At 33.7% G+C, this 12,509-nt stretch overlaps 1 protein-coding gene across 1 annotated transcript in view; it reads left to right on the plus strand.

Annotated features, from left to right (window-relative positions):
- The window catches only part of LRP1B (LDL receptor related protein 1B), a 2,016,348-nt gene that overhangs the window by 1,260,140 nt on the left and 743,699 nt on the right, over window positions 1–12,509 (plus strand). Inside the window, exon 21 of the mRNA XM_030916410.1 lies at window positions 4,632–4,814. Within this exon, the coding sequence (XP_030772270.1) occupies window positions 4,632–4,814 (183 nt within the window). The remainder of the gene's footprint in view (window positions 1–4,631; window positions 4,815–12,509) is intronic.

Genomic DNA, 12,509 nt, shown 5'->3' on the forward strand with positions numbered 1-12,509 from the left:
AGACTCCATCTCAAAAAAACAAAAAAGAAAAATGCCTGCCATGTTGTAATACTAGTCTGCCTCACACAACTGGTAATGTATTGAACTTTTTGTAAAAGAACAAGTTTTATCATGACCTTACAATAGCGTAAAATAAATGATAAATTTTTTTAGAAAACAGGCTGAACAGAAATGATTTAAATATGAAAATTAATGAGTTTATAAATGCTTTTTGATTACATGAATGAATTCTATTTTTGTTCTTGAGTTTTTATATGAGAAAAACCATACAAGAAGTTTAAAATGGTACAGTCATAAATCTGAGCAGACTGTAAAATTTATGTGGGTTTGAATCTCATCTCTGCTACTTATGTGCATAACTACAAGAAAAGTAATCATTTCTGTAATATAGGATGCTTTCAATAGGCAATTCCATTTATTTATTTGAGACAGAGTCTCCCTCTGTCCCCCAGGCTGGAGTGCAGTAGCACGATCTTGGCTCATTGCAATCTCTGCCTCCTGGGTTCAAGTGGTTCTCATGCCTCAGCCTCCCAAGTAACGGGGATCGCCGGCATGAGCCACCACACCTAACTAATTTTTGTATTTTTAGTAGAGACAAGGCTTCACCATGTTGGACAGGCTGGTCTCGAACTCTGACCTCAGGTGATCCATCTGCCTTGACTTCTCAAATTGCTGGGAGTACAGGTGTAAGCCACTGCGCCTGACCTATTTATTTAATTTTAATCAAAAGGAGCTGATGATTGGTCCTTTTTCCACTGGGTTCAATCTAATGTAATTAATGTAAAGCATAAGCAAAATGGAATGCCATCTAGGCTGCCGTATCCATGCAAGGTACACTGATGGGAGATAAACACTCAGAGAAATGTGAGGTCTTGGCATTGCTGTTGAAGACCACCTTGAAAGTCAAAAGCTCTAACTTTCTGACACAGGAAAAAAAAATGCATATCAATAAAAAACATCATGTATTATTTCTGAGCTTTTGTAAATCCCCTAAAATCTACTCATGAAGTTTCTAAATCTACAGACCCAATCCTAGGTATTTTTTTTAAAGGCAAATGAGTCCTAAAAATCACATTCATTAGCTGGGATTCCACACCTGGAATCCCAGCACTTTGGGAGGCTGAGGCGGGAGAATCTCTTGAGGCCAGGAGTTCAAGACCAGTCTAGGGAACAAAGTGAGACCCCGTCTGTACAGTTTTGTTGTTGTTGTTTTTGTTTATTAGCCGGGTGTGATGGAATACACCTGTGGTCCCAGTTACTTGAGAGGCTGAGGTGGGAGAACTGTATGAGCCCAGGAGGTTGAGGCTGCAGTGAGCCATGATCATACCACTGTACTACAGGCTGGGTGACAGAGTAAGACCCTGTCTCAAAAACAATGACAGTAAGAACAACAGCAAAAATTACTGACATTAATAGGTGACGTTCTGAAGACAGGAAGGCAATTCAGGCTGGGGAGAATAATATAACCAAGACAAGGAGCTACACATTAGTGATGTGTATGTGCTTTATTAGAAAATTATTATCCTCTTTAGGTTTGAAAGTTCACAGTATTAAATCGTATTTTCTTCTTCGGACTATACCCTTGTTTTATGTTATTATAATGCAGTTGTTTGTGGTGACCCTTAATAGATGTTATGCCAGCATGCAGAGGTTTAGACTTGGGTAGCTTAAGTAGAAAAAAAGAAAGAAAATCTCCAGGTAAATATAACATTTGTATTTAAATTTATAAGGTAAATATTTATTTAGAATAAGAAAACAAATGAGTGGATTAACTTATGAAGCACAAATAAATCAAACAATAGCAAGCAAAGCAAATGGAAGAAACCTTACACAATAACAGCATACTCTCTCTCCTCAAAGATTCTGCTTTGATCTTTATAAAAGGAAGGTGCTAATGTAACTAAGTTTGGCCACATATAATGCAGGTAGCAGTTGTTAACTTTGCAAGGATGCCAACCCAAGACTCTCCCTAATTTTCAAGGTACTGGAGAGTCTAGGTTTTTACTGAAAATTCTCAGATTTTTAAAAGACCAATAGTGTGTTTGTCAAATTGAACATACTAAGGAACAGTTTCAATATATGAGCTGCCAGTCTTTGACTCTTATTTTGGAGAATGTAGAAAAATCAATAGGTTACATCTTCCATTCTTTATTAAATATTTGAAATCTCTGACAATTACCTGAAATACAATTTTTAAATGTTATTGGTTGAGCTCATGCTGCAGGCTATATGAGCCAAGTCAGATGAGCCAAGGCATGTTTTGTTTTGTTTTGAGGAAAGTTAAGTAGAAGGAAAAAAGAACAAAAAGCCCTTTCATTTCTGCATGGAAGCTGGCCTCTTCACCATAAAATGATGCACAGAGCTGAATGTGCCTTGGAGGTCTGAGTTGTCTCTTTTCTTCTTCCTGAATATTGAGCTAATATAGGATTTTCAAGTTATAGCCTAGGCTTAAAGACTTCACAATATCTTGTTTGTGAAACCAGTCCCCAAATAATTATTTACAACTATAGTAGCTATGTCATACAGTCGTCCCTCCATATCCACTAGGGATTGGTTTCAGGACCCTGAAGATATCGAAATTCAAGAATGCTCAAGTTTCTTATATGAAATGATATAGTGCTTGCATGTAACCTATGCATATCCTCCCATAATATACTTTAAACCATTTCTGTGTTACATATAATACCTAATACAATGTAAATATGATAAAAATAGTTGCTATACTATATCGTTTATTGATTTTTCTTTTTTATTGTTGCATTGTTATTTCTTATTTTCTTTTTCCAGATATTTTCTAAATACATTTGTTTGAATCAATAAATATATTTCTATATAGGGAACTCTGCAGATGCTAAATAAATATGGTGGGAAATTGCTATATCACATTGTATATATATATCTTGCCCTTGTGCACAGACTTTACCATTTTATTGATTGTGTGTGATTGATTGTGTGTGTGCAAACCAAGAATTTTGTCTAACCAGAAAAGATGGTATGTCCAAAGTGAGAATGAATTAGATAGCTAGAATACTAGAAAAATAAAGTTTTTGTTTTGGGAAGGGGATTTAAAGCAAGACAAAACTCAATGCTTTACTAATTGTATGTGTTCTTAGCGGTGATCACTTTTGAAAATTAGTCCTAATGGTTTTCTATAAATTACAATTCACGTTTTTGACCAACAGAACTTCTTTACCCTTGCTTACACAGAGTTGTTTCTCCTTGGTTATTTATCGGTTCAGCATTACTGCACTAGCAATATTTAGGACGTATGGTCAAGTCCATCTTGCATATCTTTATAGTATTGCATCACCTGACAGATTCTAGTTGCTGAAAATCTTTAAATAAAGAAAAAATACAGAACTAAACCATTTACATTATAGAAAATAACAGCAACAAAACTTTGTAGTTGAATTAATCCTTTATAGATATCTAATTTAATTCTCACATCAACCCTGTTGGTGCATTCGCACTGAACAAATGAAGTCTCAAAAGAGTAAGTGACTGGTTTGGTGATATCAGTGTTATTATTAGCTTTGACATTAGATTAACCTTAATTTATAACCATAGATATCTACTAAACCAGTGCAATAAATAATGAGAAATTCACTTGAACCTGCTTCAAATTTATCATAATTATAAAGATGAATTGCTGCTATAGGTAGCTTATATATTAATTGCTAGATAGAGCTATACAAGGTACACAATAAATTTGTTACATTAAAACTTTGGTCTAAAAATGTCTACTAAAATATTTATTTACCATAGTATTTGGAAATGCAGATTAATATATCATTAGACGTTAACACAGGTTTCAATAAGCTGCAGTTCAGTCATGTTATTCAATTGTTACACTGCCAAACATCTGTATCCCGACATTTATGTTTTCTTACTTTTATTTATGTTTACCTGCAGAATTTATCCTATATTTTTAATCACCAGATTTGGGGCAATAATGTTACCTGGTCATTGTTATAAATTATTAATTGATACATGTGAATGTATAGTATTTCATTAAATTAAATTCTTAACATTTAAGTGTCTATTCTGATTCTAGAATTGAAGTCCTATGTCCAGATGTTATATTTATTACCTGATTTTTTTTGTATCTATTTCTCAGAATTTTGGATGCTATTCTTCAAAGATTTCGTTAGTCAGAAAGTACTTATTAGTTTTTGGTTATTTGCTTCTTAATAATTTGAAAGAAATTACCTAGAGAAAGATAAGAAAATCAGCCAAGGTCTTATCATTAAGATTAGAATGTATAACCTAATTTATGTGTCTTAGAGAAAGCCCTTGAGAGATCTCGTCTTTTAGACATGAGTAAAAACCACAACAGAATATCCACAAATTATCTTACTTTTTCTTTTCTAATGTACATAGTACTTTCAGAAATTTTAGGGGAGGCAAGAAACATCATTTTCTCTGACTATTAATGTTATTTAAATGAATTAGAAAATACTAGAGAGATTTATACCTATTAACCATCTAAAGTAAAAATGTATTCTCTCTAGCACTATAATAATGCCTGAAGAAAGAAAAAAATGTGAAATAAAAACAACCAACAAGTAAAATCATAATTTCTCTCCTATCTTGCCCCCCCCCTGCTTCTCTCTTCTTCATTTCAAATTAAGAGATTCATTCTCCTGCTGGTTGTAATGGAAATGAATTTCAATGCCACCCTGATGGTAACTGCATTCCTGACCTGTGGCGCTGTGATGGAGAAAAAGATTGTGAAGATGGTAGTGATGAAAAAGGTTGCAATGGTACCATGCGATTGTGTGACCACAAAACCAAGTTTTCCTGTTGGAGTACAGGTAAGTGAACATTGTTTTTGGCTTCTATTGGGGCTCCCTGAGTGTGGAATCCTTTTGGCCCATCCTGACTCTGTATCTCAACTTTGTAAAAAGTAGTCTTATATTTCTGGTAGATGTGCTCATGTATAATAATAGTAGTTAACGTTTAGGGAGAACTATCAATGGTGCCAGAATAATTCTATGAATGTTCTCTGCATGAATTCATGAGGCAAGGAGAAGTTTTTAACTTGCTCACGCTCACAGAGCCAAATAATTTAGGATTTTATTTGAATTTATTTATTTATTTATTTTACATTTGGGACTTTAAACCAGGCAATCTGGAATACAGAATCTGGAAATTCAGAATCAAGAGAGAGGTAAGTATGATAAACCAGCTGGCAGCATTTCTCTTTCTGTGGATAATGCCTCACCCTAAAATTTAAATGAAGATGATTTAGAAAAGAAAGAATTATATGTATTTATTTTCAACTAATTTCCTAAATATTACTGTACTATTGCTTAATTCCATTATGACGAAGATACTGGCTGCCATTTAAAGCTTTGATCCAAGAGTCACTGTGTTTTATAAAGATACCCTATTACTGTGACTGTTCCATTTTGGTTTCATGTGCATGTGTATGTATGTGTACAAATAGGAAACCAAATGGAGAAGTCATAGTAATAGAATATCTTATATTCTACTATGTTTTGCTATATATCCTGGGTTCCAGTTGAAATTATAAACTAATTTTCCTCCCTCTTTATGCCAGATGATGTATTGAAGTTTAGAGAAAAGTAGATTACAATGAGCTATTGTGCTGTAATTTGTGAAATGGTTGGTATCATCCTCCAAATAATCCATGGAAATAATTTTCTGTAGATTTCAGGATATCATCTCTGGAATCTCTCTTTGATGTGAAATTGTTTTTCAGTTGCCTAATCCTGAGCTCTTAGTGATTTCTTTTGCTCCCTATTTTTACATATTCTAACAAAAAGTACAAATGAGAACTAAAAGGTATAAGAAAACCCTGTGAAAACCACATGGCTGATGTGCATTTAAAGGTATAATAAGGCACTGTCTTTCTTTTCTTAATCATGCCTCTTGGTTACAATTAAGGATTCCAATAAGAAATAACAAAAATAAATGCAAGCTAACATAGGTATAGATAAATACGTACTCCTGAAGCCTGTTCCTAGCAAGGAAATTATGTTTCTAAAATGTTTTGTTAACAATTTTTTCACAATTATGTGACTCTTTTCAATTGTTACATAAAGACTCATAATTTTAGGGTACTTTGTTAGAAAAAAAATGTGATTTTAAGTTTAGAAATGATCTTTTTGGAACATGTATTAATTGAAAATTAATAGATGAATTATTGTCAAATGAATGAATTATTGATGGCATAAATAGGTTTTATTTAATAGGGCAATTCTAATGCCAAAGAGCCAATTATTTGACTCGAATTAATATACTTCAAAGTATACGTTGTGTATATTTTCTCCATATAACTTCTGGCATTTTCCTGATTGTATTAATCTTAAAATATAGCAGCTAACAGTTTTTAAAACATATATGAAAAAGAAATTGGCAAAGCTTTGTTAAAACAAAATATAAGCCAATATGGAAAATCCTGAGTTTCAACTACTTAGATATGCTATTAAAGCAAATTTAGATGCAAAACATAAAACCAGGCTACAATTTCTCTATATGTAAATAAATTATAAAGAGATTCACAGTAATGTAAATTCTCAAAGCTATGTGTTAGTAAAAACTAGTTTGAACTTTCAGTTGAGAAAAAAATAATTGCAGGCAAAGCATGTAAATAATAAATAGTATGATTAAGTAAATTTAACAGAATATTCTAAGTGCCTGTGATTTATTTTAAAATGTGTATTGATATTTTGCAATTAACACTTATAAAACAACTTCCTGTGAATATGGTTGAACATAAAAATAAATCTGAAGTATGATGAGGAAGGCTGGTTATCTTTAGAGAACTGAATTTTCTGAGACACTTTTATATGTGGTGACTTGAGATTTGGATTATCTGTTTAATAATGCTGTTAATTAAACATCAGATGTTTCTAACAAATAGTTTTTAGGTAAGCAAAAATTTAATGTAAAAAGAAACTCTGATAAAACATGTGTTTCACTTTAAAAGAAAAAAGTGAAAGGTAATAATTTATCCATCTGCTTCTAATTTGATCTGTGTTTTGGATATAGTAAACCACAATTTATCCAACTTCGGAAGAGTTGCACAGTTACAAAGTCACATTTATGGTAGACTTCTGTGAACATTGCAGTCATTAAAATGACTTAAAAAAAGCAATGGTTTAAAATATGTATTCATCTACAAACCTTTTGATATTTTTTCATTTATTTTAAATTCTCAGTTTTACAAGCTGCAAGACCTTTACCCACAATGTTCAATCCAGAGTTCATGATTATTTTCAAAGATTTTTAAAATGTTAGTTAGAACATTCAAAAGTTTTCAGGCTAATTAATTTCTATATGGTAGTTAGAATAGCTTTTTAATATATAAATTGTCATCTATTGGTGTTCAAAACATAGCCACATTTGGTTTTTATATTCCTATAAAGATGAGAATGAGAGCTAACTTCAAGTACAATACAACAGTCATCATTTAAGAGCTTCTAATCTCAAAGGACCTATTTTTGACCAAGAAGTGCATTGTGCCACATCTGTTCTCTTACACTCCAGACTAACAAATAGCAGTTGTATTGTAACTGGGGAAAACGGAAGTGTATTTTCAGTCACTCTGTCATGGAAAAGAAACTCAGAAATGCTATTCTTCAGATTAGAAAAATTAAAGAGAAGTTTGGTATTACATAGTGATGGCAAAGTACCAGGAAAATAGGCCCTGCAGCTGTTTGTAGGAATGTAAATTTAATCCTTCTGTCTTACTTCTAGAAATTCATGTAAAGAAGAGTAGGATTGTATAAGGTTATATATGCACAAAGATATTCAATAAGCCATTTTATTTTTAATAGTAAAAAGTTAGAAATAATATATTGCTTATCAGTAGAGACAGTAATAAATAGTTGTGTATTCACACAAGTAATCTAATGTCATTAAGACAATAAAAAAGGAATTCATGTGAAGGTGAGACTTCAAGTTTACACTCTGAACTTTCTGCTTCTCTGTTTACACTTCTCAACACACGGAAGTGATGATAAAATATAACAGGATAAAATAAAGGAGATACTGCCTTATGAACAAAAAATATGTATCTCTAAGTAACAGAAGTACAGCACAGTGTCAAGTGGTGAGCTAAAGCTGAGTACATTATTGGGGTGGGTAGTAGGCTAGCAGAAATGAACAGATTCTCAAATTTTAGGGTCAATAGAAATAAAGCTGTCCCACATGAAGCTGGGATCTGGGGGCAGGCAGTACTGGAATTCAGAACCTGGAAAGAAATTCCATTTGCTTTTGAAATGAGAATTGAAAAAAATATATGTATCACTGCTAGTTGCCGCCAGTGGTGGTTACTTAAATGAAGTCCTGTGCCGAAAGAGATGGGAGGACACAGGCATGGCAATTAAGCTGAACTTCTGTCTGGCTTGGAGATTGAATCTGATGAAAGTCCAATATTGTTTTAGTATAGAATCACACACACAAAAATACATAAATTGTACTTTTGAACCAAGAGTGCTGGAAATAATGGGGTGGGCCAAAGTCGAAGCGGCATTGCTTGTAGATAGGCACAAGTAAACTCAAAAAGTCAGAGAGAAAAAAATGAAAATTCTGATCCAAGATGAGATTACAAACCAGAATTTTAACATACATGAAGAAAACTATCTCATCAAAATCAGTCATTACAAAATAAATTATTCATGATTAAATGAAAATAAGCTATATGTCTGAAAAAGAAGTTTAAGTACGTTGAGACTTCCAAAAAGAAAAAGAGAAAAGTTTTACTCTTAAAATGACTAAGAATTCAGCACAGATATGACAAGCAGAGTAATTGCAACAGAAAAGGTGGAGAATGAGACTATCTTAGTTCAGGCTGCTATAACAAATTATCATAAACTGAGTTGTTTAAACAACAGACATTTATTGCTCACAGTTCTAGAGACTGAGAAGTCCAAGATCAAGAACTGGGAAACCTGGTGTCTGTCTAAGGCAGATGGCAATCTTCTTATGATATGCGGGTTCTACTCTCATAACTGATTACCTCCCAGTCCTCCCAATACCATCACATTGGGGATTAGGATTTCAACATGAATTTGGTCTGGACACAAACATTCCATCCATAACACCTATAAGAAAAATGTGGTTCAAAACCACAGTGGGATTGCATTCTTTTGACATCAGTTGATTGATAATAAATAAGCCCAGTAATACCCATGTTGGTGAGAGTAGAGAAAGCAGACACTTTGCTTTCAGTGGAGACTGGTGAACCTCTGTGGAAAGCAATATATTTCAATGTTTACAATTTGTCTCCAATTTTACCCACAATTCCACCTCTAGAAATTTATCACATAGATATATTCATGCATTTGAGGAGTGAGATGTGCAAAGATATTTATTTAAAGCTTTATTAAATGTGTTTAATAAACTTAAACCAATACATATATGCTCTTCCATGTACATCAAAGTTATAGAAAACTCTTTCAAATTTGACCATATGTTAGGTTTCAAAGAAGTCTTAAAAGTATTTCAAATAATTGACAATTTACAAAAAGCATTCTCGACACACACAAAATATTAGAAATCTACAGTGGAATGATTTTTAAAAATGTGTTTGAAAACTAGGATCATAGTTCAAAACAGTCAGTGGGTTAATTAAGAAATCATACATTTTTTATTATTGTATTTTAAGTTCTAGGGTACATGTGCACAGCGTGCAGGTTTGTTACATATGTATACATGTGCCATGTTGGCATGCTGCACCCATTAACTCGTCATTTACATTAGGTATATCTCCTAATGCTATCCCTCCCTCCTTCCACCTCCCCACAATAGGCCCCGGTGTGTGATGTTCCCCTTCCCGAGTCCAAGTTATCTCATTGTTCAGTTCCCACCTATGAGTGAGAACATGCAGTGTTTGGTTTTCTGTTCTTGCGGTAGTTTGCTGAGAATGATGGTTTCCAGCTGCATCCATGTCCCTACAAAGAACACAAACTCATCCTTTTTTATGGCCGCATAGTATTCCATGGTGTATATGTGCCACATTTTCTTAATCTAGTCTGTCACAGATGGACATTTGGGTTGATTCCAAGTCTTTGCTATTGTGAATAGTGCTGCAATAAACATACATGTGCATGTATCTTTATAGCAGCATCATTTATAATCCTTTGGGTATATCCCCACTAATGGGATGGCTGGGTCAAATGGTATTTCTAGTTCTAGATCCTTGAGGAATCACCACACTGTCTTCCACAATGGTTGAACTAGTTTACAGTCCCACCAACAGTGTAAAATTGTTCCTATTTCTCCACATCCTCTCCAGCACCTGTTGTTTCCTGATTTTTTAATGAATACCATTCTAACTGGTGTGAGATGGTATCTCATTGTGGTTTTGATTTGCATTTCTCTGATGGCCAGTGATGATGAGCATTTTTTCATGTGTCTGTTGGCTATGGGAATGTCTTCTTTTGAGAAGTGTCTGTTCATATCCTTTGCCCACTTTTTGATGGGGTTGTTTGTCTTTTTCTTGTAAATTTGTTTGAGTTCTTTCTAGGTTCTGGATATTAGCCCTTTGTCAGATGGGTAGATTGCAAACATTTTCTCCCATTCTGTAGGTTGCCTGTTCACTCTGGTGGTAGTTTCTTTTGCTGTGCAGAAGCTCTTTAGTTTAATTAGATCCCATTTGTCAATTTTTGGTTTTGTTGCCATTGCTTTTGGTGTTTTAGACATGAAGTCCTTGCCCATGCCTATGTCCTGAATGGTATTACCTAGGTTTTCTTCTAGTGTTTTTATGGTTTTAGGTCTAACATTTAAGTCTCTAATCCATCTTGAATTAACTTTTGTATAAGGAGTAAGGAAAGGATCCAGTTTCAGCTTTCTACTTATGACTAACCAGTTTTCCCAGCACCATTTATTAAATAGGGAATCCTTTCCCCATTTCTTGTTTTTGTCAAGTTTGTCAAAGATTAGATGGCTGTAGATGTGTGGTATTATTTCTGAGGGCTCTGTTCTGTTCCGTTGGTCTATATCTCTGTTTTGGAACCAGTACCATGCTGTTTTGGTTACTATAGCCTTGTAGTATAATTTGAAGTCAGGTAGTGTGATGCCTCCAGCTTTGTTCTATTGGCTTAGGATTGTCTTGGCAATGAGGGTTCCTTTTTGGTTCCATATGAACTTTAAAGCAGTTTTTTTTTTTTTTTTTTTTTTTTTTCCAATTCTGTGAATAAAGTCTTTGGTAGCTTAATGGGGATGGCATTGAATCTATAAATTACCTTGGGCAGTATGGCCATTTTCACAATATTGATTCTTCCTATCCATGAGCATGGTATGTTCTTCCATTTGTTTGTGTCCTCTTATTTCACTGAGCAGTGGTTTGTAGTTCTCCTTGAAGAGGTCCTTTACATCCCTTATAGGTTGGATTCCTAGGTATTAACGGAATAAAATGCGTAGTATTATATATCAAAATGTTTATGACTTTTTAAAAAATAGACTTTTTTTAGAACAATTTTAGGTTCACAGCAAAATTGAGCAGAAAGTACCAAGACTTCCTATATACTCCCACCACCTTCACATGCACAGCTTTCTTTTTGTCAGTATACTGCACCAGAATGGTACATTTGTCATAATAAATGAACTTACAGTGACACATCTTTCTCATCCAAAGTCTCTGGTTTACATGAGGGTTTACTTTAGATGTTGAATATTCTATGGATCTTGACAAATATATGATGACGTGTATCCATCATTTTAGTATCAAGCAGAATAATTTCGCTGCTCTAAAAACCTTTTGTACTCTGTCTGTTTATTCTTCCCTCCCCCTTACCTTCTGGAAGCTGCTTATCTTTTTACTATCTCCATGGCTTTGCCTTTTCTAGAGTGTCATGTCATTGAAATCACATAGTATGTAAACTTGCCATATTGACTTCTTTCATCTTGTAATATGCATTTGAGTTTCCTCCATATCTTTTCATGGTTTGGTAGTAGATTTCTTTAAGCTTTGAATAATATTCCATTGTACCACAATTTTTTAATCTGTTCACCCACTGAAGGACATCTTTGTTTCCAAATTCCGGCAATTATGAATAAAACAGTTATAAATACGTACATGCAGGCTTTTGAGTAGACATAAGTTGTTAATTTGTTTGGGTAAAGACCAAGGAGTCCATTTGCAGGATAGTAGGGTCAGAGTATGTTCAGTAGTTGTAAGCAATGGCTTCATTGTCTTTCAAAGTGGCTGTACCATTTTGCCTTCATTCACTTGTGATGAATGAAAGTTTCTGTTGCTCTATATCCTTGTACACCTTTAGTGTTGTCACTGTTCCAGATTTTCATCACTCTGATAGGTGTACAGTTGTATCTCATTATTGTTTTAATTTGGATTTTCCTAATGATATATTATTTTGAGTATCTTTTCAAATGTTCATTTGCCATGAAATTGATTTTAATAGATAAATGTCGCAAATAACCTAAATAGGACAAAATAGGGCACTAGGTGCTAATATGATATTTCTGTATAGTAGAATGCCTTGCAGATTTGGAATTCATTATAATGCACTGACATGAAC

The sequence above is a fragment of the Rhinopithecus roxellana genome, chromosome 14 (genome assembly GCF_007565055.1).
Source record: "Rhinopithecus roxellana isolate Shanxi Qingling chromosome 14, ASM756505v1, whole genome shotgun sequence".
NCBI classification, from domain to species: domain Eukaryota; kingdom Metazoa; phylum Chordata; class Mammalia; order Primates; family Cercopithecidae; genus Rhinopithecus; species Rhinopithecus roxellana.